This window comes from Manihot esculenta, chromosome 16, assembly GCF_001659605.2.
Source record: "Manihot esculenta cultivar AM560-2 chromosome 16, M.esculenta_v8, whole genome shotgun sequence".
Taxonomy (NCBI): Eukaryota; Viridiplantae; Streptophyta; class Magnoliopsida; order Malpighiales; family Euphorbiaceae; genus Manihot; species Manihot esculenta.
The window spans coordinates 29,099,087-29,124,368 of NC_035176.2; the positions used below are offsets into that span (position 1 = coordinate 29,099,087).

At 33.5% G+C, this 25,282-nt stretch overlaps 2 protein-coding genes and 1 non-coding gene across 5 annotated transcripts; 1 reads left to right on the top strand and 2 right to left on the bottom strand.

Moving 5' to 3' along the window:
* Positions 1-1,553: 1,553 nt before the first annotated feature.
* TRNAD-GUC lies at positions 1,554-1,625 on the bottom strand. The gene has a single exon. It is a non-coding gene; the product is annotated as a tRNA-Asp (tRNA).
* Positions 1,626-1,712: 87 nt separating this feature from the next.
* On the top strand, positions 1,713-10,835 carry LOC110603169 (NAD(P)H-quinone oxidoreductase subunit U, chloroplastic). Its single transcript, XM_021740867.2, has 5 exons — positions 1,713-2,053; positions 2,144-2,205; positions 2,284-2,373; positions 2,476-2,616; positions 10,612-10,835. Exons 1-5 carry the CDS (start codon positions 1,792-1,794, stop codon positions 10,705-10,707), a joined length of 651 nt encoding a protein of 216 aa, XP_021596559.1. The 5' UTR covers positions 1,713-1,791; the 3' UTR covers positions 10,708-10,835.
* Positions 10,836-15,272: 4,437 nt separating this feature from the next.
* LOC110603168 (E3 ubiquitin ligase PARAQUAT TOLERANCE 3) lies at positions 15,273-24,873 on the bottom strand. Of its 3 annotated transcripts, none has more exons than XM_021740865.2 (15): positions 24,546-24,873; positions 24,204-24,288; positions 24,040-24,109; positions 23,014-23,144; positions 22,801-22,853; positions 22,682-22,724; positions 22,464-22,594; positions 22,082-22,249; positions 21,706-21,975; positions 21,508-21,555; positions 21,346-21,386; positions 21,152-21,242; positions 18,659-18,836; positions 18,444-18,575; positions 15,273-18,152 (listed from the first exon to the last, which is right to left on the bottom strand). In XM_021740865.2, the coding sequence occupies exons 1-15, from the start codon at positions 24,712-24,714 to the stop codon at positions 17,537-17,539; spliced, it is 2,226 nt and encodes a 741-aa protein (XP_021596557.1). In that variant the 5' UTR covers positions 24,715-24,873; the 3' UTR covers positions 15,273-17,536. The 3 variants fall into 3 exon arrangements, with proteins under 3 accessions (XP_021596557.1, XP_021596556.1, XP_021596555.1); XM_021740864.2 differs by having other exon boundaries at positions 21,346-21,380; positions 22,801-22,871; XM_021740863.2 differs by having other exon boundaries at positions 22,801-22,871; positions 24,546-24,872.
* Positions 24,874-25,282: the final 409 nt, after the last annotated feature.

Below are 25,282 nucleotides of genomic sequence, written 5' to 3' on the forward strand. Positions count from 1 at the left end.
CAAATATAATACAATATTTTTCAGCTTTGTGTATTTGCTTGAAACGTATGAATGCATTATGATCTAACTGCAAATTTCAACGCCATTTAACATCGGATTCGCCTCTGAAGCATTATCTCAAGAAGAGGCTCCTTTGTTGCTTTACGTTATAATCTCTTCCTACAGTTCATCAAGGCCAAACTCATCTTTATCAATTGCTAGTAATTAAGTCTGAATGATAGAAACAAACTACGCTAGAGTGAGTGATTGGGGTCTGGTAGAGAGAGCACTCAGGCTTTTCATTGCACCACTACATTATGCAATTCCTGCAAAATGAGCATGTATTGAAAAAAAAAAAATAAAAAATCACACCGTTCTTACTTAAACAAGAATCTGAGAAAAGAGAACAAGAAGCTGAGAAAAGAGAACCAGCAGAAAACATGTCCGCAAGTTATAGCAGTTGGGAACTGTCGATTACTCTAGCAGAGTGTGCATTTGCTCCGTTAGACCGCAAAAAAAATAGCACAACAACATTAATAAGAGAACCTTAAAACTACTAACCAGATAGACATTACAGCATGAGAAATTTTCAGAACAAGTTAGACAGGCTAAGTGGCACTTCTACTAGCAGTAGAATGCATGATCTTATCATATGACACAGGTGGGTATTTTGTCAAATATCAACATATCAAACAATGATCAAATAAACCATCAATTATAAGGTTTGTTGTGATGCCTCATTCCAGGGACAAGGCTCCTAAAATTATGGCCTTTTCTCTAAGTTGTATGTGAATTGGAAAACTAAACTAAATTGCAGTCTCCAATATGGTGAAGCTTCCTGATCAAGTACATCCATTCACAGATTCCTGCAAAAAGAATCATTTGTCCTCGTATATAATGGCAATATCTTTATACCTTCGTTCTACCCAAACAATTCTTTTTGGCATTTCTTGGTTGCTACTTGTACTCGCAAACTGAGAACCAGGTACTTTTGCATAAGAATCATAGGAGTCAAGATAAGAAAGATAATTTCAGGAGGGAAAAAAGAGAAAATATGTTGCTCAATGAGAAAAAAAATATATATCTCTGCAGTTGATATGGAATTTGACAACCAACCTCCCATTTAATAGGAGAACATGTCCGGAGGTGAGGCACAAAATTCAAGGATTTCGCCTAATTCCTCCCCTGTAGACCTTAGTTCACGGGACTATATAAGCAAAGATTTAATACAAATGGAGTGCAAAACGCTCAGCATAAATTAGGCAGTCATCAGGCAGTGCCATCATAAACCATAATATTAGGATATTTATCTGATCTGTGATATGAAGTAGAAAAACATGAGGTTAGTGCGAAGAATCAATTATAAAAAGTTCACTAGTTACGGGAAGTAAATGTTATACAAGGTGTTCACAGAATCGGTGTCCATGTAAAGCAGTTGCAACGGAAAATGCCAAAGGATAAAAGCAAGCAATTCTCCAGGAAGGGATTCAGTGAAGTAGAGACTAAGAAAATACCTTACTGTTTATCATTCAAAAAATATCTTTTTATGGAAAAAAAAAAAAAACAGTTGGATACGACGTTGCCGGGGATCGAACCCGGGTCACCCGCGTGACAGGCGGGTATACTCACCACTATACTACAACGACTCCGTTGAATATTAAATATGAGTTTTGCTTAATGGGTAATATTATATATATATATATTTGTTTGTTTTTAATTGCACGGGATAAAATTCAAGTGGCCAAACGCCTTTGCCTTATCGGGAGATTCAAGTAGTCTTCTCGCACTGCTCCAAAGAGGAGCCATCAAATTATGGCCGTGTCGTCTACTGCAGCGACTGTGTACATTTCCAGCCGAAAATTTCCCATTCCGACTACCAGAAAAGGCGCTTTCTTCTCAAATTTCATCACTTCTACAGCGAGACCACGTAGATTTCTTATTAGAAGCTCTAGCGATGGATCAGCAGAGACTGCAGCGAAAGAGGTAGAAGAATTAGAGACATCCATTGAAGCTCCAGAAGGACCTACGTCTTTGATTTCTGCTCTTAATGTGGAGAGGGCTCTTCGCGGCATACGTAATTGCTATCAACCCTCATAAATTCTTATCTTAATTTGATAAAAAAAAATTGCATTTATTTTGATGGGGGATTTGGTTTAGAATGCAGCGATTACAGATGTAGATTATTACGGGAGACTTGGGATTGATAGAGAATGTTCATATGAAGAGGTGTGAGAATTTGGAATCATCACTCATTTGTTAACTGGGATTGCTGAGTTTCTCTGATTGCTGCTTCTTATCGAACAGGTTACGGTTGCATATAAAAACAAGGTTGAAGAATTGCTGAATCAGGGACTAGATGAGGAAGATGTCAGGCAGAAAATGGAACAGCTAAAAGTTGCTACCTCATGATTTTCTCTTATTTTCTTTGCTTTTCTTTCATTTTCATTTTTGGGAAGAGATTGGCAGTCATTATGTGATCATTTTTTGTTATTGTAGGAGTCTTATTCAATACTATCATCAGAAGAAGAGAGGAGAATGTATGATTGGAGCTTGGCCAGAAGCGAGACACCAGAGAGATATACTTGGCCTTTTCAAACCGACAAGTTAAAGCCGCCAACAGAGCCGCCTCCTCCGCAGGTTTGCTCCTTTTTCCTTTCGTCTACATAGAATTTTTTTATCTTTTCACTTTTTATCTAGTGAGATTTATTATTGAACCCTGAAAAACTTCACTAATTATTTTAAATTTAAAAAATATATTAAAATATTTTGATATTTTAAAAAAATCTATTAATTAATTTTAATAATGTTTTATTATTTAATTCTCATAATTTAAAAAAATTATTTGTTGACCTTTTAATTTTATAAAAAATTTATTTATTAATTTTTTTAAAATATTATAAATTTTTTATAATATTTAATCGTTAAAATTAATAAAAGATTAATTAGTGAATTTTATAAAATATTATAAATATTTAATATATTTTTTAAAATTAAAAAATTAAATATTAAATTTTCATAATATAGTATTTTTTTATCTATTACAAAAATATTTTTTCAAATAAATATTATTTTCATTGGACAAGAAAATTAGCACTATGTGTTTATCAAGAAAATTTCCCAACTACACTTACTACTGAAAATTAAAGTTTAAATATAAAAGATCAATGTCGTAGATATATTTTTTTTCATATTTGTTATAGTTTTGCTGTGGTGGCTACATCCCTTGTTAATGAAGGGTATTCATTGAAATTTTATTAATATTTTCTAAAACTCTCGTGATAAAAGGATACTTTTTTAATTTCATTTAATCTCTGTTAAGAATTATAAATATTATAAATTACAAATAAAAATTGGAACATTTTTATCAATTTTAAGACCAATTGAGAAGCTTATAAAAAAGCTAGTTAACTATTTGAAAATATTTATTATAAAGTATCAATCAATTAAAATATTTTTATATTTTATCTGATAATATTTATCAATTGATAAAATTTTTGGCTCCAAATTAATTTCATATATCAATATATTATCTATAACTATAAAAATAAAGAAATATAAAAACATCATACGAAATTATATTTTAATTTTTTTATGTATTAAGTTGTTAAATTAAGTTATTAAACCAAATAAACCTTTAGAAATAAAAATTTAGAAGTCAATTTTAATTAGCTTATTCTCTTTTGATTGTAAAAAAAAATTCATTTAGATTTAGAGTAAAGTTGTCTCACGTCTGTTTTAAGTAGACATACAAAAAAATTTTAAAAAACTCAAAAAACACTATCAAAAAACTTTAGAGACCATTTTGAGGTCTTAAACAGCATTTTTACGACTCGTAATGAGCTGTTATGTAATAAAAGGCACATAACAAACGTAGATTTCTGAACGACTTTTTCGAATTGGGGTTTTAATAGCGATTTTGATACCCATAGTAAAAGTTATAGCTAAAATATTTTTTACCATTCAGTGGTCGCGTTCGGACCAGTCTGTCCATTTTAAATATTATGGCCCATCTCGTCCACATCAGTCTCCTCCACTGGAAAAGCACTCGTGCTTGAGTAGAGCTGGAGATTCAGATACAAAGGAGTATCAGAGTCATGGTACCTAGATATGTGTCTAGAAGATCTATCACATAAGCATTATCGTTAATTTGTGAATACTGAATAGGACCCATACTTCTTGGGCTGCAGTTTGCTATATATACCAACCGGGAACCTCTCCTTGCGCAGGAACACTATCACTACATCTCCAACTTGAAAGACTTCTTGTCGCCTATGCTTATCTACAGCTTACTTGTACTTTGAGTTTACTTGCTCCAAGTTCTGCTTGACTTTCTTCTGCACATCTAGGGGTGAGCATTCGGTCGGTTCGGTTCAAAACCGAACCGAACCGAAAAAACCGAAAACCGAATTGTAGAATTTTACAAAAACCGAACCGAACCGAATAAGAGGAATAACCGAATCGAACCGAACCGATTTGGTTCGGTTCGGTTCGGTCGGTTCGATCGGTTGAACCGATTTTCAATTTTTTTTTTTTTTAAATTCATTCTAAAATTCTATTAAAATATTTTAATTTTAAATTTTACAAATAAAAAATCAAACAACTCATATATTCATGCGAACCCCAGCTGAAATGCCCCAATACTCAATTCAAAAAGCAGTGTGTCATCGGATGTACAGATTGGGAAGATAAAATCTGAACGCAAGAATACAAAATAGAGCAATAACAGTAAAATAATACTAACCAATACCATAAAATAGCAAATTGAAACCAACACCAGCAAGCAATACAAATTTACAACACCAGCAAGCAACAAAATTTGTATTGCTGCTCTCTATTTCCACAGCAGGAAGCTAGTTGAACTTAAAGGAGGGAACCATAAATCTAAAACATATGAACAGGTCTCAAGAGAAGCAAGCTATCCCTTAATTGGCCAACACTCTTAACAATGTAATATGCTACAAGCGGATAGTTAAGGCATATGTTAACCTGTAGAGCGACGGCCGAAGATTGCGTGGAGAGCGACGGCCGGAGATTGCGTGGAGAGCGACGGCCGGAGATTGCGTGGAGAGCGACGGCCGAAGATTGTGTGGAGACTGGAGAGAGAGAATAGAGAGCTACAGTGGAGAGCGACGACAGTCGGCGACTCAGCGTTGCAAGTGAAGATCGATGACCCGAGTTAGCCGCGATGGTTAATCGGTCGATGTCGGGAGGAGAGTGGAGGTTGGACGGTGGACGGTGGACGGTGGACCCGCTGGAAGTGGTGGAGCTCAGTGCTCAGAGAAGAAGAGGCACAGGTGTGACGGGAGGGGTGAGTGAGGCGGCGTGGATTCTGCGTCTCTACTCTCAATGGCACATCTTTTAGATTTAGGGCAAAGGCTTATAAGAGTATATTTCAAAACGACGTAGTATAGGTGATTTCGGTTCGGTTCGGTTTAATCGAAATTTTTGAATCTAAAACCGAACCGAACCGAAATCACCGAAATTTCTAAAATGAAAAACCGAACCGAACCGAAATATATAAAAAACCGAACCAAAATTTTAAATCGGTTCGGTTCGGTCGGTTTTTTCGGTTTAAACCGAAATCTGCTCAGCCCTATGCACATCCACAATCTGCTTAGCTATGTGATTTGCTAGAACACTAGCATCTGTACCTTTTGGCAGCTTGATCAAATCTAACGAATGTTGTGGCACCTTTGGTGTAGACAACTGAAAAAAGTGAGCGGCCAAGGGCACTATGGACTGCACTGTTATAAGAAAATTCAACTTGAGGAAGACAAGTTCCCACAGCTTCGGTTCATCCCCATAAAGACTGTGAATTAGATTGCCCAGGGTCCGGTTGATTGCTTCCATTTGTCCGTCAATCTGCAGTTGAGCGATACTGCTGAACTGCAAGGAAGAATTAAACAGTTTTCACAGTGTCCTCCAGAAATAGCTAAGGAACTTGCTATCACGGTCTGAGGTAATAGATTTTGGAACCCCATGAAGACGGACGACCTCTTTGAAGAACAGCCTAGCAACAACAACTGCAAACCTGTCAACCACAAAAAAAAAAAAAAAAAAGAATCGACGCCTCTTTGTGTGCAAGGCAATCCTAGCACAAAGTCTATAGACAGATCTTTCCAAATATTTTCTAGAGCTGGCAGAGGCATGTATAACCCAGTGTATTTGGACTGGCCCTCGGATCTCTGACAAGTGTAACACTTTTCCACAAATCTGTATACATCCCTTCTCAGGTGTAGCCAGTAAAATCGTTCCTTGACGATTGTCAGAGTCTTTTCCCTCCCAAGGTGACCTACTAATCCGCCTCAATGCAAGTCACTAATCACCTTCTCCCTTAAGGAGGTCTTTAGAATGCACAGTTGGTTGTCATGCATCAAGTAACCGTCAGATAAATAAAAGAAAACTGGCTAATTAGTGGATATCTGGGACCATATCTCTACAAAATCATCATTTTGTGCATACTCCCCTTTCAGCTACTCAAACTCAATTATCTCTTAACTCAATGTCAGCAGCAGTGTCACCCTCCGGCTCAAAATATCAGCTACCCGATTCCGTATACCCGATCTGTGCTTCAAAATAAAAGGGAACTTTTATAGGTATTGACACTATCGTGCATGCATATAAGTATTAATCCATTTCTGACTGTTCAAGTACTTCAATGCCTTATGGTCTGAATAAAGCAATGAACTCTTTTACAAACAAGTAATAAGTAATGTTCCCATGTTTTCAGAGCGTGAAATACAAAATAGAATTCTTTATCATAAGTGCTCCATTTGCGTCTTGTATCATTGAGCTTCTCGTTGAAAAATGCCATCGACCTCTTCTCTTGAGACAAAACAGCTCCTATTTCCACTCCACTAGCATCACAATTCACTTCAAACAACTTGCCAAAATCTAAAAGTGCAAGTACTGGTGTTGTGCATAACTTCTCTTTCAGGACGATAAAGCTATTGGCCGCCTGTTATCCCCACTAGAACTTCCCTTTCTTTAGACACTCTGTCATTCGGGCAGCAATACTACTGAAGTTTCTGATAAACCTTTTGTAAAATGTAGCTAACCTAGGGAAGCAGCGTAATTCAGAAACGTTTTTGGGTATGGGCCAGTCTGTAATTGCTGCAATCTTTGTCTCATCAATATGAACACCTTCATCTGAAATCACAAATCCCAAAAACACTAATCTTTGGGTTAGAAAACTGCACTTCTTAAGATTAACATACAAAATATTATCTTTCAAAGCAACAAGTACAGCTCTCAAGTGGGCCATGTGCTCCTTTTCACTACTACTATATATGAAAATATCATGAAAATAAACCATAACGAACTTGCCAATAAATGGTTTAAGTATCCGATTCATCAGCCTCATAAATGTACTAGGAGCATTTGACAATCCAAAGGGCATAATCAGTCACTTATAAAGTCCCTCTTTGGTTTTGAACATTATCTTTCATTCATTGCTTGGTTTAATTTGCATCTGATAATGCCCATTTTTCAAATCCAGCTTCGAAAACCACCTCGCTCCATGCAATCTGTCCAGCATATCATCTAGCCTCAGAATTGGAAACTTGTAACCTACCGTAATTCGATTGATTGCCCGACTGTCAACACACATTCTCCAGCTTCCATCCTTTTTTGGTGTCAACAAAGCTGGCACTACATACGAACTCAAATTCTCTCGAATCATCCCCTTCCGTAACACTTCTTCTATCTTTCCCTTCAGAATATCACTCTCCCTCGGATTCATCCTGCAATGAGGTATATTAGGAAGGCTAGCACTAGGAATAAGATCGATTTAGTGCTGAATAACTCATATGGTGTGTTAACCCATATGGTGTGTCTTCCTCCATCAATTCTTTGAACTCCTGTGATAGAGGACGGACCAATTTTAATTGCTCCTCCTCTTGCTTTTTAGGCTCATTCATCAAAACGTGCTCTTATCTAGGATGTCAGATTTGCTCTTCAAAGAAAGCAATGAAAACTTCACACCATCTTTCTCTAGTTTGTGAACATTACTCCTTTCAGAATGTTGCACATCAACATTATATTGTTAAGGCCTACCAAACAAAAGTTGACACACATCCATGTCTACCACACCACAGTACATAATATCGTGGTATTTGCCTATAGAGAAGGCACTTTACGGCATTCTGTCACGTTTATTTTTTCAGTATCAAACTTAATCCAGTCCAACAAATAAGGCTCCCGGTACTTTTCAAGAGGCAGTTTTAACTTCTTCACAGTCTCCCTCTCGATAATATTTTCGCAGTTTTCGCTGTCAACTATAACACCAAACACCCTGTTACCAATTATGCAGTAAGTTCTGAATAACTGATGATGTTGCGTTTCCTCTACACCCTTAGGAACCATCATCCTCCATACAACATAAATATGTCCCTCATCTAATTCATATTCCTCCCCTTCGTCAAACCCATCTGATTCACAGTTCATCTCCTCCTCTTCTTCCTCTCGTTCCAATATGTTAACTGTCTTCCGAGTAGGACACTCATTAGATTTATGACCTTGTTGATTACACCAAAAATACTTCCCAATATAAGGTCTTGCACAGGGATTATCTACCTTCTTTGCTTCTTTATCTCAACCCATATTTAAAGATTATTTGCTATTGTCTTATCATCTACAGGCTGTCTGTTAAAATTTCTAAAATTACTTCACTCTGGTTGGTTCGTAGTAGTTTTATTCACACTCTGTGATCCTGCATATACTCTAAATCCCTCAAAATTCCTCCAACCACTTTCCTGCTGCATTAATTCAGCGTTTAGAGCTAAATTCATTACTTCACTCAAGGATCGAATTACTTGCACTCCAATTCTGTCCTTCAAATTCACCTGCAACCCTTCTAAATATCGAGTCACTTGCTACCTTTTCGACTCTAGCAAATTATTTTGCCCCACCAACCTCATAAATTCAACTATATGCTCATGAACTATCTTATAACCCTGCTGACACCTCTGATACTTTTGAAACAGAATTTGTTCATAATCCGGTGGTAAAAATTCTAATTTCAGCAAATGTTTCGTCCATTGCGGTCTATGTATTCAAATTTATATGTTTGATACTTTGTCTTTTTTTTTTATACTAATTATTTTGCTATCTTATGATAATTACTATCCCTCCGTTCTTGTATGAGATCTTCCTTATTTCTCTATTTATATCTTTTAAATTTGCTTTAAATCTTCCTTTAACAGCTTTGGATTAATTACATTTTAATCCATATAGTTCAAGTGAAATTTTCAATTTAGTTCTTATATTTTCGGATAGAAAATTTATCTTCTCTCTCCCACCTAGATTGTACTCGCTCCCACCAAGTCAAAGCCATCCTTTTCAAACGACAGACAACTAATTTTACTCTCATTTCTGTCAGAGTCTTCGCATATTTGAAATACCTTTCTATCTTAGCAATCCAATCTAAAAAATCTTCAATTTTTAAATTACCATTAAAGTAAGGAATATATACCTTTAATCAGAAATCTCCATTAAAGTCAAAGCCATCCTTTTCAAACGACAGACAACTAATTTTACTCTCATTTCTGTCAGAGTCTCCGCATATTCGAAATACCTTTCTATCTTAGCAATCCAATCTAAAAAATCTTCAATTTTTAAATTACCATTAAAGTAAGGAATATATACCTTTAATCAGAAATCTCCATTATCTCGAGTTTCGTACCACCTCTGCTCATAGCCAGTCCTTCATTGATTTCGATCAAATTGAGGTGGCTCTGGATTAAATTCTTCTTCCGAATCATCCTCCTCGTAAGCAGGTTGCTTAGTGTTGGGTCTGATTTGTTGACAAGTGCACCACGAGCAACATATCTTGGTTGTCTCCATCATCATTCCTTCCCCTGCTTGGTCCGACTCCCCTAACATCCAAATGATCTACAAGCTCCTGAAAGCGTTACTTGAAATGCCTGGACAAGCGCTCTATATGTGGCTCAAAGCGTTGTTCCAATTGTTGCAATATTATGTTCCCATTGTTGCAACACTATGTTCCCTTGTAGAGCTCCACCCTCCTGATCACCATCACGGAGAGCACCGTCATTGTCGGTGGTCGTCATGTTCTAATACCATCTGACGCAGTGTAAAAGCGTTCAAGATTAAACTCTAAATAAGTTATCTCACAAAATATGACAGTCTGTCTTAAGTAGACATATAAAAAATTTTTGAAAACCCAAAAAATATTGACAAAAAACTTTAGAGGCCATTTTGAGGCCTTAAACAACATTTTAAGACCTTGTAACAAGTTGTTACATAGCCAAAAGCACATAACAAACGTAGATATCTGAACGATATTTCTAAATTAAGGTTTTAATAGCGATTTTGACACCCGTAGTAAAAATTATAACTAAAACATTTTTTGCCGTTGAGTAGTTCCGTTTGGGCTGATCCGTCCATTTTAAATATTACAATTCATTTCGTCCGCATTTTGTATTAAAAAATATAATTTTATAAAATATAAAAAAATTAAATCGAGTAATTTAAAATAAAAATCAATTAATAAATTTTCTAAATGGCATTTTTTAAAGTAAGTATCCTTTTAATAAATGAAATAGTGTTGCAATGACTATTTAAAATGTTTCACTTTTATCATATGTGATGCAAATGGACTGTTTGTGGCAGGAACCAGAAGATGTGGGACCCACGAGATTGGTGGGATACTTTATACTTGGATGGATACTCCTGTCCTTTGTGTTATCCATCGTCCTTAGCCGATAAGTATAAGTAAACTTATCCTTTTCTCTTTACTAATTTTGTATTTAACAATGTCACCCACGATATTTCAATTTTCGATTGTAATGATACCTTTTTCTAATTCATCATAAATCCACGATATTTCAATTTAATACATGATGAATCAAGATCAGATCAATATTTCCTCAATACTTAAATAAAAGTGATTTTATATTTTAACTATTTCGTATATAACAAAAGATTCATACCAAAATTGTATGAATAATCGATTTATATATATATATTTTTAAAAAATTTATATATATATATTTTATATTTTATTTAGATATAATTTATTTTATTTAAATAGAATATATATATATATATAGATAATAATAATAATAATAATAATAATAATAATAATAATATAAAATTATTATATCTTTTAATTATTAATAATTATTAAATATTTAAATAATATAATTTAATTAATTTATTAAAATTTATTCTATCTAAATAGATTATGTATATATACCACTTCAATATTAATAAAATTATATTAATAAAATATAAATTACTAAAATAATTATATATAGATTGATATTTATATACACTATTTCAATATTAATTAAAATAATATAATTATTATTAGTAACTATATATCTATATATATATATATAATTACTATATACTAATTTAATTCATCAATTATATTTTATTTTATTTAAATAAATTATATTATACACTATATTCATATTAATAGAAATTATTAATATTAATTATATATATATACATGTACTTATAATTATTATTATTATTATTACATATATATATATATATATATATATATATGATTGTTAACTAAATTATATATTAATAAAATATAATTTGATAAAATTAAAAATAAATTAAATTAAAATCATTATAACTATTTAAAAAAATATTATTAAGCTAAACTTTATAATTTTAAATATTATATAATTTTATCTAAAATTAGATAATTTTATTATAAAGAAAACTAAATATATTTATAGCATATCAAAGAAAAGATAAAAATTTGTTTAGTTGAAACATATTTCTTATAAAAACATTCTAACAAAGTTTTTGATTTTTTTTTCTTCTTTTAAAAATTTAAAAATTGTAATTGAAAGACGATATTATGTTTAGTTATTTAATTTTTTAATATATTTAAATAAAAATATTATATAATTTTTAAATATTTAATATTATTTTAAAATTAAAATATAAAATTTATTATTTGATATAAATAATATTACAGCTATATTAAAAATATTTAATTATTTCATTTAAATTTAAATTTTATTATAAAAATAAAAAATTATACTAAAATTAAAATCGAGAAAGAATCTACATTAAAATAAAAAAAATTAATATTAAAATCGAGCTATATTAAAAATATTTAATTATTTCATTTAAATTTAAATTTTATTATAAAAATAAAAAATTATACTAAAATTAAAATCGAGAAAAAATCAACATTAAAATAATTGAGAAAGAATCAACATTAAAATAAAAAAAAATTAATATTAAAATCGAACTGAATATAAAAATGCATAAAACCATATCAAAATAAAACCATATCAAAATCGAACCGCACGCCCTAATATTCCATGATACTTCCAATAGAATATATAATTTTCTAACAAAAATTTAATTCACTTTTTTTTTTCTAAATAAAACCAAAATCAAAACCACATACTTCTATTTAACCACATAAAAATAATTTTGTAAATAAAAAAATTATTTTTTTATAATTTTTAATATAGAAATTTAATTAAACTTTTTATTTTAAAACTTTAAGAAATTAAATTATAAATGACTAATAATTAATTAATATATTAAATAAAAATAAACTTATTTTTTTAAACAGAAATTGAAAATTGGAGATAGAGGAATAAAATATGAGACTTCTGAGATTTACTGATATGCACTTATCAAACTATTAATGCAAATACAGCTATTATTAAAATTATTTTAAATATATGATAAAATTGTAAATTTAAAATTAAATTAAATAATAAAATAAAAAAATAACAAAAATGAAAAGTCTCCTCTTTAATTTTCTTTAAGTTTATATGCATATTATACAAATTCAAAAAATATTATAAATAAACTTATTTTTAAAATTTATAAATCTGAGACACATTTTTAAAAAAACATAAAATTGCATGCCATAGCAAACCAGCGTAAAACCCACAACATTCAATCGCAACACAAATAAAGGGAAGTTGAGCAGAGCTCAACCACCAACGATATACAGAAGCAAAAATTGCCGGTTGTAGTGATTTGATCCCAACCTACTAACGTCATCGAAAAAGGAAACCTTGCTCGAAAAGTCATTTAACAAACTAAAGCAAATCCAGGTTCAACAAAACCCTCAATATAAAAGATCAGCACCTGAGTACAACAAACAACTCCAAAATAAAATAGACTCATAATCGACAAAGAAAAATTGGAGGGAAAGATAGTACAGACTCTAACCAAAACCTCTTCTCTACCCGGAGACAAGACAAAGAAAACTCAAATACCCACGAGAAATCACTAAACACAAGCACACCAAAATTCTGATCGCGACGACCCTTGTCAATTTTTCTAATTGATAAGACTTAGAATTGTGATAAGATTTAGAGTTATGATAAGGTTTAGAGTTATGATAAGGTTTAGAGTTATGATAAGGTTTGGAGTTGGTTGAGATAATATTTGTTATCATACAATCTATATACTTAGTCATTAGCTAACTGTTGATAGACCTTGTATATACTATATAAATATATTCTATACAGAAATACAAACAATACATAGAATTCTCAATACCATAAACCTTCTATATGATATCAGAGCCATAAAGGCTTTACAACAAATTCTTCTATTTTCTTTTACGTTTTTCTCATCTTGTTCTTCCCTCTATTCGTAACTGCAATAGCTAACACTGAGCAATCTTCAATGGCTAACACTGAGCAATCTCTTGTTTCAACCACTATTAGATCCACATAATCTATTCTCAATTTCAGATTCCAAACGTCACTCAATTTCTCACCATTAAACTCACTTCGGCTAATTATTTGCTATGGCATGCACAACTCATACCTTTTCTTCATGGATACAGATTGGCTTCTCATGTCGATGGTACTATTACTGCACCAGATCGGTTTTTATCCATTGGCGAACCAAATCCCGCATTTATGGATTGGTTCTGTCACGATCAGATCGTTCGTAGTTGGATCAATTATTCCGTTTCTGAATCTATTGTTCATCAGATCACTCGTTGCGCCACTGCCAAGGATGCCTGGGACAAGCTCACTATAATTTATTTCGCCAGTGCTAAAACGTGGATTCAGCAGCTGCGTAAACAACTCAAGCATCTGCAGCGAGGTAATGATTTGATTGACAATTACATGCGCAAAGCGAAATCGTATTATGATCAGCTTTGTGCGTTAGAAGGATCTGTTACAGAGGAAAATCTTGTGTGCGATGTTTTGGAAGGATTGGATTCGAATTATCGTCCTTTTACGCGTGCTATCGAAGCACAAAATACTCAGATTACTTTTGATGAGTTGTATGCATTACTACTCAGTGAAGAATTCCAATTGAAGTTTGATTCTCTCACTCTTAATTCTGTCGTTCCTGCTACTGCTCACTATGCAAATTCTAGGCGAGGCAATAGAGGGCGTGGTTGTGGTTACCGTGGGCGTGGTAGACAGTCATCATATCAAGGACGCGGTTCTGAACAGTCTAGTTATGCTTCTGATCGTGGCACTTCTACTTTAACATGTTTTAATTGCAATGGAACAGGAGATGTTTCAAGACAATGCCCCTCACCTCGCACCAATCCTCAAGCCAATGTAGCCAAAACTCAAACTGAACCACTTACACGTCCTGTCAATGATGCCACCGCTCTCACAATTGCCAATGGTAAAACACTTCCTGTCTTATCTCGTGGTTCTTCAATTACTTCTATTAATGGTCATTATTTTCGTTTGAATGATATTCTTTATTCACCTACTATCACTAACACACTAACAATTTAATGTTAATTTCTGCTTTTACCTCACAAAATAACACTTCAATTGAATTTTTCCCTGGCAAATATTTTGTGAAGGATATCCCCACGAAGCAGGTATTATACCTAGGCCCGAGTGACAACGGCCTTTATCTCTTTCCTCTGCAGCAAGTTCGGTCATTCTCTCCAAAAGCTTTCTCAGCAACAGTTTCATTATGTCATGAGCGGCTAGAACATACAAATTTTTGAATTGTTCATGATATTCTTAGATCTAATAATATTTCTTTTGTTTCTAGTAATAAATTTTATCATTGTCATGCTTGTAATGTGAGTAAATCACATAAATTATCGTTTGTTGATTTTCTTTATCGTGCTAAATAGCCTCTTGACCTCATTTGTTTTGATGTTTGGGGTCCTGCCCCTGTTGTTTCTGTTAATGATTTTCATTATTATGTGATTTTCCATGATCATTTTAAACCACTAAACACAATCACAACAAAATTCCGATGGAGACTACCCTTGCCAATCTCTCTAATAACTAAGTCCCTTTGCCTTTCTCCTTCCCTTTCTCTCTTTCTCTCTCTCTCTCTTTTTCTCCTCTACCCTTCAAATTCCTGTGGTTCCTATGAATAATCCAACTACGCCTTTAAAACTTTCACCTTAGCTGTCACTTGTTTCTATGGGCTTCCGGTCTCATCACCCGCAGCGCCATCGATTCTCCTATGCCTCTTCAAGCACGGGCCTCTTTCCTTGACTCGCATTTGGATGTATTCTACCTACCGTCGAGTTGGATTTAGATAATCTTTTTGTGTTTATGTTTTATTTGTAGGTTGAATTTCTTTTTGGACTGCTTGTCTGTGTTTTTTTGTGCATGTTTTGAGTTACTTTATAGGACAAACTCTCCATATCTGGACTTCTAGTGGTTTGTGTCAACAAGTGCAAAATAGTCGTCGAAAAACACTTCCCTTTCTGACTGACATTATTTCGATTTGGATTGTTCTTCCGTTGTTTCAAGCGGTGGTGACTCAACGTCCAGTTCTCTTTGAGAGTCTAGTCTTTACAGCCTCTGGCCCACTTGCAATGTTGCATATGATTGGCTGGTTAGAAGTGCCATTCTCACGTGATCTAGAAGGATGCTTTTGATTGGTAGAGTTATCGTCTCCTTCATCCTGTGTGTGTTTGCATTCCCTTTTAAACTATCGTAGCTGGAGAAATTGCTTCTTCCGTTGCTTGCATAAGCTTGGCCAATTACAAGTACCATTCTCACATGATATAGAAGGATGCTTTTGCTTAGCCGAGTTTTCTCCTTCGTGTTTTCTGCAAAGCGGCACAAATCGTTGTTGCAATTGGGCTTCAGAATGGCTCAAGAGATTCCAGAAATCTAATCTTCATAGGCTGATTTTTCAATGGGCTCTACAGACCCCTGTAGCTGAGTTGATGATGGGCCTCTCGGTTAGATGGACTACTATACGAATTTGAAATTCAACTCACCTGCACCCTACACCAAATTTTCTACAACATATATTCCTAATCGATTATTATGAGTAGAGAAATAAAAGGATGTTAATCAGCTGTTAAAAAAAGTTCATATTTATCTTTCCTTTTCTTTAAAGCTTAAAGTCCAATTCAACTTCTTTTTTTAAGCAATTAAACTCTTATATACCAATTTAAAATCCTTCACTAAATGGTAAATTTTCTTTAACATTTTAATATAATGGTTTAATAAATCAGCAACAAAAATTTAGTGGAGAATTTTAAATTAGTATACTTTTATCAGTTTTTCACGTGTTGTATTTTTTATCAAATAAAAAACTTTAAAAAAGAACACAATGAAAACGCACCCAATAATCGATTTTTTTGTTCCCCTCTCCTCGCATCTGTGATGGGTGTGCGGGAGAGGAGAAACAGAAAACAACAACCACTCGAGTAAATACCGACTTCAAAGTTTCAAAAGGGAGGACTCTACGGACAACAGAACACAGAGTGGCCATAATGGATAAATTATCAAAGAAACCGATAAATAGCCTATTTATGGAAGAAACGAAACTCTGAAAACCCATCATTTTGTAGATTTACTTGTGATGGTTTAGGAGGCAGGAGTTGGTCTGTAAGCATTAGGCAAGGGTACTAACCTATAAAAACAAAAAGAAAAGAAAATGGACAAACCAATTGACTGTAACAATCAACGTTCAGATAAACCTAATGTGACCGTCAATCAAAGTTCAAGGGGACGAAAGATCAGACAACAGGAGACCAGACACAGCATCAAGAAAAGGTAAGGGCCTCAAATTTTCAAGTAAAAGGGAAAAAGATGTCCTTGGAGAACTTTCTCTTTCATTCTTTTTTTCCCCATTTTATTTTATTCTTTGTATTGGCGGTGTGAGAATAGAAACGTACCTTTACCAGCTTCAACAATCTCCACAAAACATTTGAGCACAGCACAAAGCAACCAAACCCTAAATTAAATTAACAATAGCTCCTCTGGGTAAACTGTTTGCAAGCCTCCAAAGCTCAAGCTAAAAAAATGAAGAGGGTTAGTAAGCTGTATATATATTAAATAAAAGATATCCATGAAGCTACTTCCAAAAGCCGACCACTCAAGTCAACTAGTATCTGTAATTCTGTATCAACAAAACCATCAGAAGAATCCAGATTAGATGAAAACATGCCTGTGTGAACCCAAATAAGTATTCTAACCCGTTATTCTGTGGCAATTAAAGAGATGATAAAGAATGCTGGTAATAAACTGATACAGATTACCTAAAAGGAAAAGTAAAGGGTACCAGATGGATCGCCTAAGCTGAGATATGCAACTTCTCATACACATTTGCCTCATATTAGGTCCTCTTGATGTCAGTGAAGTCTTTTTCGCTTATAGTAATGATGGTCTTCATCCTCGTCTGATCCACTGACCATCTGCCACCTTTCATGACTCGGATCATTATTCATGGACCATGAATTGTGCCTAGAATGCCTTGATCCATAACTGCAATCTCTTTCTTTCCATTGTGTTTTATGATCACTGGACAAGCTTGGTTGCAAACCAGATTCTGATTGGCTATGATGCTTCCGCTCATCTCTTTTGCCTTCAGAGGCAACTCTCATTCTTTTTATATCTTTTGGTTTACTTTGAGTTTGATGCTGACGGTGACTATGTCTAGAATCACCACCAATGTGCACTATTCTACCGTCATGCTTCTTGGAGTTCCTATGGCGGCGCTTAAGTTGCTCTTCGCTGTGCCAGTTGGAGCTACTTGGCATATCTTCTACTTCTGAACTTGACCGTTCCAGTTCATAATCAAAACTAACATGATGCCGGTGTTTCCGACGTGGGCTGTCAGTAAAGCTGTCCCTAGAGTGGCTTGCACTACGTCCCCCGTCTCGATGAGTTCTGAGACCAGGTGATCTTTCTGTCTCATTATGTCTCTTGTTAAAGCTAGCATCTTCATCATAATCAAAAGATTGTCTCCTGCAAGCAAAAAGGTTTTCTTTAAATGGAAGGAGCTTTAGCGCATCAAAGATTTGCATACCATCAAACAACTGTACCATTCAGCCAACTATCTAAACTTTGTACCCAAACACATCCCCCCCTCCCCAACTTCCAAAAAATAAGTAAAATAAATAAATAAATAAAATAAGCAGAAGGGAATGAAAGCTATTTAGGGGGATGGGGCTCACAGCAATCACAGATCATACGAACAGCATGTGAATAATAGTCACCAATTCATTTACTTGTTGCTCAATATTCCAGATCTAGTACCTTCCCAAATTATTATGTGAAACCTTCTGTCTCTTCTCATAACCTTGAAGCTCCTGACCATCTGAACGGTCTACATGCCACTCTGCACTGGGCCCTACTGGGCATGCCAAACCCCCAACTCTTGTAAAACCACTGCAAAATATTTGAGTTTCAATCACTTGCATACAAAATATTACAGGTAGATTGCCTGTATTAAGTACCAAAATTGAACATACCCATAGGGAGCCACACCACCAAACATAGATGGCATATAAGTGGGAACAGCAAAGGTTGTGGGTGGAAAAATTGCTGGAGCATAGGGATTGCCGTACGGGCTTAAAAAAGGCCTGATTTGAGGAAAGGAACCCCAAGGTGATAAAAAACCTGGCATAGCTCCTGGAAACATGGCATTTCCTGAAACCCACAAAGAAGGAACACAATGAACATGTTGGAATATGCATATTTTACTGTTGCAAAATATGCCAAATTGTTTTAGGAGAATAAGTCAAATACTGAAAATAAAATAAGTAGATTGATAAGTTTTGATTTTACTTGTTAGATTTAGTTGTTAAAATGCATATTTTGTTAAGATTTTATGTTACATATATAATCATGCTTCAATTAGTGTCAAAGCTAATTTCTTAAAGGTAAGTGATTTTGAGAGAAGACAAAGATCAAGAAAAAGAAATGCCAAACAAATTGGGCACAAGTAAACAGCAAGATTCAAGCAAAACATCCATTGAAAGTTCTAGTTATTCAATTCACATTTGAAGAAAAACACAAAATCAAAGCCAGGCCAGAAGTAAAACAAGGACTTCTCTAAAAACACAATACAAAGTCAGCTATAAGGAGGCAACCAAGCACCTCCAACAAAACAAAATCAAGCCAGAAATGATAAAATGCCAAGGCATCTAAGCAAGTTCATAAAATGCAAAAGAAAAAAGATAAAAGTCAGATATAAGGAGGCAACCAAGCACCTCCAACAAAACAAAATCAAGCCAGAAATGATAAAATTCCAAGGGATCTAAGCAAGTTCATAAAATGCAAAAGAAAAAAGATAATAAAACAACTTTATAACAAGCCCAGCAAAAAGAAAAAAAAACATATGAAGACAATGAAGAGACCAACATCTCTCAAAACTGCAATAACCTTAAAATAGACCTATAAGTCTTTAAACTATGGGAACAAACTGCACAAGGAATATCTATAAAAAAAATGATTATGAATTCAAAACCACAGCAAAAGATGCAAGGAAGAATGTTGAAATAAGCATCTTCCACTGTTGCAAAAAAAGCTAAATAGTATTAGGAAAATAAGTCAAATATTGAAATAAAAATAAGTAGATTGATAACTTTTTTTATTTTATTTGTTAGATAGTTTTAAAACTTATATTTCGTAAATAATTTCTATTATATCTTTTCTATATATATTCATACTTGAAGGAATAAAAATATAAGACCATTTAGTCTCTAAAAACCAACAATAGAACATGAGCCGTCCACGAAATAAAATCAAATCCGTAAAATATTACGAGTTTAAGCTTCGTCCATTGGGAGGGACATCACAGGAAGTTCAATATTGGTTTTACCAGTTAAAACTTGTTACCAAAGCATCATATTTTCTTACTTCACAAAACATAATATTTCCTCGATTGCTCTATGTAATCCTGCTTCCAACACTATTTTAAGAGCACTAATGTACAATGCTTTTGGAATATTATTACACTACACTAAAAGAGAGGAGCCTTTTTCTGTTTCTAAGAACAGCAAAACAACCTCTTCGTCCCTCCCTTTGATGTAGATGAGAGAACATTTGCATGAAGATGTTTATGATAATATAAGTTTGGTTGACCGTGCCAATTAGGGATGGATAAAACAAGAAATCCAAAAAATATAAAAATAGTATTTCTTGCTTTCTTTTTCAAAGCATATGAAAGCTTATTTTCTTTTGAGGAGATGGAACAAAAATAATGGTTTTTAAAAGCAGATTCTAAAGTCTAAACATAAAGGAAAGGAGGTTTACAACCTTCCCCAATACATATAATTTTATCCATTATTGCATTCAATAATAATAATTAAGTTTTGAAAATGATAAATCCAAATTCAAAATTTAATCATTCAATCTAAAATATAAATTTACTTCTTCTAAACACATCAAATTTAATTTTTTTAAAACAAGCAAATGCTTTTTTTTAATAAAAAAAGCAATTTATTTATTTATATTATTATTAATAATAAAAAGAATGTCAGGTTGGACGATGAAATATGTAGAAACCTAAAAAGATTTAACTACTTCAAAAAAAATTGCTCATTAAAAATAAAAAGTTTGGACTAATTTATTTTATTTTTATCCCAAAGAAACTCTTCTCCTAAAATACATCCTAAAAGTTGGGAAAGTTGCTTAAGCACAACAAAACGAAGATTGCATCAGGCAAAAGGAAATATACAGAAAGAGCATTGTGTTTAAATGCTCTCAGGAATGTTAAAATTACTTTCTCACTCGTTTCTTTTTGTTTCTTTACACACACACACACACACACACACACACACATGAACAATAAAATAATCATTCTATCATTTACCTTTAACCTAATTGTGGACTATGTTATGTTACATAGCATGAACCCACAGCCTACCTGGCTACTTCTAAATTCATAATAAATATGCATGAGCAAATGGAAGGCTTAGGCAATTAGTTATCTGAACAAGTCTTGACTGAAGATTATTTACCTGTCTGAAGCATAGGATGTGGACTTGAAGCAGCTGGGCAGTCTCTTATAAAATGATCTGGAGATCCACACATGAAACATGTACGGTCGCCCTGAAGTCAAGAAGATAATAATAATGATTCAAATTTTTTTTCAGATAATCATACCAATTACTAAGCATAAGCATATGAATAAAACAATACAGCCAATCATTACCTTTCTGTGCCTTCCCATCTCCACAAAGCTTCTGTCTACACCTAACAATTCCAATCAGATTATTCAAGAGGACACAAGAAACATAAATGCTTTGCTTAGGTGAGAAAAAATGCTTATAGTGTACAAAAAGGTAAGATGTGAGAATTTAGACACAAATTCTACCTGCAGTGTTCACCCATGATGCTTTCTTCTTCTTCATGGTAGACTCAGCTAGACAGACACATGAGAAGCAACAAATAGATAAGAGGTGATGGGACAAAAAAAAAAGACAGTTAAAGAAAGTCCAGTCAACAGTAATTAAGATAAACTGTACAAAACTAACTCAGAATTAAACTCAGGAGAAAACTTCACAAATGATACCTTCCTCATGCATGGGCTGATTTTCCCCTTGAAAATCAGAAACCAAGTCCTCAGATCCTCTATCTGAATCCACAGGATGTCTGAGGCCATGTTTTCCTGCATGTGTTTCTTTTAGCTTATGATGGAGCAATGATTTGCCACCAACTGATTTTCCAATAATTTGATTGGAACCTCTTCCTGTAGCACAGGGAGAATGAGGCAACACTGCTTCTTTTTGGTGAATACTCACAGCACATGACATTTCTTTCACTTGAATTCCAGATTCTCCATCTGCTTTTGGTCAACCAAGGAGATATGTACCATTTTATACCACAGTTTCTTACAAATTTGGGAGTTGGGAAATTGAGCAAATTCAAGCAAGATTGAACTTTCCCACCTGGAGCATACCCAAAGGCATTGTCTGAACTTCTGATTAGAATTTGAGATTCAAGGAAATGTTCAATTGCTTGTCTAAGAGAAACATTTGGTAGCAAATCTTCTACTGTGTATTTGGTAGATAAGCACTTGGGACACCTTCTCTTCTCAATAAGCACTAGCCGAATGCCTGCACCCAATTCGACAGTTAACGCTCCTATATTTGTAAGAATTGACAAATGAGCAGAAATCTTAGCTTAAGCCTCTACCAAAAACTTGAGTAGATAAACAGGGTACTAAATTGTAGAAAGTGAAACTACACAATCCCGATTAATCACAAACAATAAACTGTGAAAAAGCATGAGTATGAACAACATTAGCTTACTACCACTAGAAGAACTTACATTTCTCACAAAAACTATGCTGACAGCAAGGTATCATCATGGCTTCCTTGAAAAAAGTTTCACAAAGAGAGCATTTCAGCTCGGCTGGCAAATCAACATTTTGCATGGCTTGAGGATTGGCAGTAACCATCCTTCAAAAGTCCACAAAGAATTAACAATTCAGATTTTCAGATTGAGTAGCGATATCATGAAGATAGGAAACAACTAGCCAATCTTACTTCTTTGGTGATATATCCTCATTGTCACCAATATTTAAAGGTCCTAAAAAAGAAACCAGATCACAGTGAGTATAGAGCTGGAATCAATTTAGCCTGTGAACAAACATAGAGGGAAGTACTTGTTGGAATAGCTTCAATCAGTTCACTTGCTTCAAGTTTCTGACATCCTACCCTAGAAATCTCAAAATATCTGTATCAATGAAAATAATTCAATTTCAATAAAGTAAACAACAAAAATATAATAAAACTAATAGACCTAGAGTTCATGAAAATATCAACACATCTGAATGTATACTTGAAATGAAGAAAATAGGAAGGGAGAAGTGTAGTACCTTGGTGTCTCATCATTGGTAGTGCAGAATTGCTTATCAACAACCAGATCAAGATCAGAACCGGATATGGTTGCCTCAGGAATTGGACACAATTCAACCCCAAAGTCATCAAAGTTATCAACTTCCACATTCTATGAGAAATACAACTATTAAGATTTGCTAATACCAACAATAATCCAAACAATTACAAAAAAGAAAAAAGGAATAGCTAGAAAACACATGTACTCTTCATATTATAACATAGATGCATAAGCCAACATCCTGCTGTTTCATGGACTTTCTAGAAATCGAGATGGAGCAAAAAACTAAGAACTCAGGATTACAGACAACAGAACCAGACAGGTAAGTCAAAGGAAAAGGCTACTACTACATGAGTAGGCAATCACTTAAAAAAATGTGCTTACAGACCCTCTTCCACATTGACATTTTATTAAAAAAAATACAAAAAAGATTTTTTTTTTAAGCATCAACCACAATAGACCATTAAAATTGGAAAATACATTTGCAATTGCAAACTCTATAGTAAAACTAAATAGAGGATCCCCATCAAAAATCAGCCAGAAAAACTCTTTTCCTTAATGGCTAAAACTATATAAGAGAAAGCATTTACAATATGCAAACCCTGCATGTGTAAGATTTCCTTTTTTTCATTCAAGCAACTTGTTACAAACGCTCTCTCGTAGGTCCATAATCACAAATTTTCATCTTTACATACTCCCTGTGCCCTTAAGCAAACTTATTTTTCAGTAATTAGAGAGAGTGTGCGTGTGAGAATTTTATCTTTACAATTGTCATGTGGATTTCTTTTATAAACGTATAAGTTTTCATTAGGGTCATTACTTCATAACTACATAATTTCTTTTATAGAAGTATAATTTTTCATTACGGTCATAACTTCATAATTTCTTTTATAAAAGTATAATTGACGTAACTTCATAACCAAGAAAAGAGGAGGGGAAAACTCAGATGAAAACAACTAACAACTTTTCCCAACTAATAAAATGAAAGATGATATCATCGACATACCGCTTGAGGAGAGGTCCTAACCATATTCGTTTCTTTAATCCTGATATTTTCAAGAGATTTAACATGTCCTCTGCAAAGCAATAACATCATATTAGAAGAGGCATAAACAAATATTGCCACAAGCTGGTAGTCACAAACGGAAACTCACACTACAATGAACTTACATATCTGCACGTGCTGATCCAGCAGGAACCCTCTTGATAATCACACTTGAACCACTTGGAAGTTGAATATTTTCATCATAATATTCTGTACGGAATCCAAATCAGTGACCAATGTCAAATCCCTATTAATCAAATTCAATTCTAATTGCATGAATGTCAGGGCAAAGACACTCAAGATTCCAATCTAACGCCAGAAAACTTAATTTTAATCCTCCAATTCCACAAAACACTAGCATAAACTAGATAAAAAAAACGACATAGGCCCTAACTATACGACCCTTTGTAGCTAGGAAAAAAAAAACAATTCAAGTAAAACGTATCACAAACAAAGAAGACGCAGACCTTGACCAGTTTCGGCATCAGAGAAAACGAGATCAAAATCTTGGCAAATATTGAGATTCTTGTTGTTGACTATTTTAGCTTTGAGATCGCGAATTGAAATTGAAGGTTGGCCTTCAATGAGGAGCGAGTCGTAGTTCGCAGAGCTCCTGAATCGGAATCGGATGGCCATGGTGGAGTTTAAGCGTCGAATTAAAACATGAAACTCGATTCGTGAAGAGGAAAGAGAAATCTATCAGCGAGTTCTCTTCTTCTTTGGGGAGTTCTCTTTCCGGGAGAGGTTTTACAAAAAACAGAAATTGATAGAGATTGTACGGAATGATACGAAGCGTATACCTAATAAAAGGCGCAGGATCTAAGCGTATAGCGGTTCGTTATTGAGAGCGTGCGTGCCGTGACCGTTTAGCAGGTATTCGTTTTCTAAAAATTAATATTTAGTTCTTTATTATGAAAATCAATATGCTAATTTTTAAAAAATATATTAAAATAATTTATAATATAATCTTTAAAATTTAATAAAATTTACAATTAATCTCTAAAAGTTTTATTCTGTTGAAAAAAAATTAAATAATAAAAATAACTTTATTAAGAAAATGAAGAATTAATTTATTAAATATATTTTATTTTTAAATTAAAATTAAATAATAAAAAATAAATTATTTTTTAAAATACTTTTTTAATATAAATTATTTTCTAAAAATAAATGGAGTATAAAATTCTTTAGATATATCGGTTGATAT

What these genes read in the sequence shown, in the direction of transcription:
- LOC110603169 (XM_021740867.2), top strand. Translation starts at nt 1,792, where the DNA reads ATGGCCGTGTCGTCTACTGCAGCGACTGTGTACATTTCCAGCCGAAAA. An exon ending in GAGAATGTTCATATGAAGAG is followed by an intron (nt 2,206 to 2,283) that starts GTGTGAGAATTT and finishes CTTATCGAACAG; the next exon opens with GTTACGGTTGCATATAAAAA. An exon ending in CAGAGCCGCCTCCTCCGCAG is followed by an intron (nt 2,617 to 10,611) that starts GTTTGCTCCTTT and finishes TGTTTGTGGCAG; the next exon opens with GAACCAGAAGATGTGGGACC.
- LOC110603168 (XM_021740863.2), bottom strand. Translation starts at nt 24,714, where the DNA reads ATGGCCATCCGATTCCGATTCAGGAGCTCTGCGAACTACGACTCGCTC. An exon ending in TTAGGACCTCTCCTCAAGCG is followed by an intron (nt 23,145 to 24,039) that starts GTATGTCGATGA and finishes TATTTCTCATAG; the next exon opens with AATGTGGAAGTTGATAACTT. An exon ending in TGCCTTTGGGTATGCTCCAG is followed by an intron (nt 21,976 to 22,081) that starts GTGGGAAAGTTC and finishes GACCAAAAGCAG; the next exon opens with ATGGAGAATCTGGAATTCAA.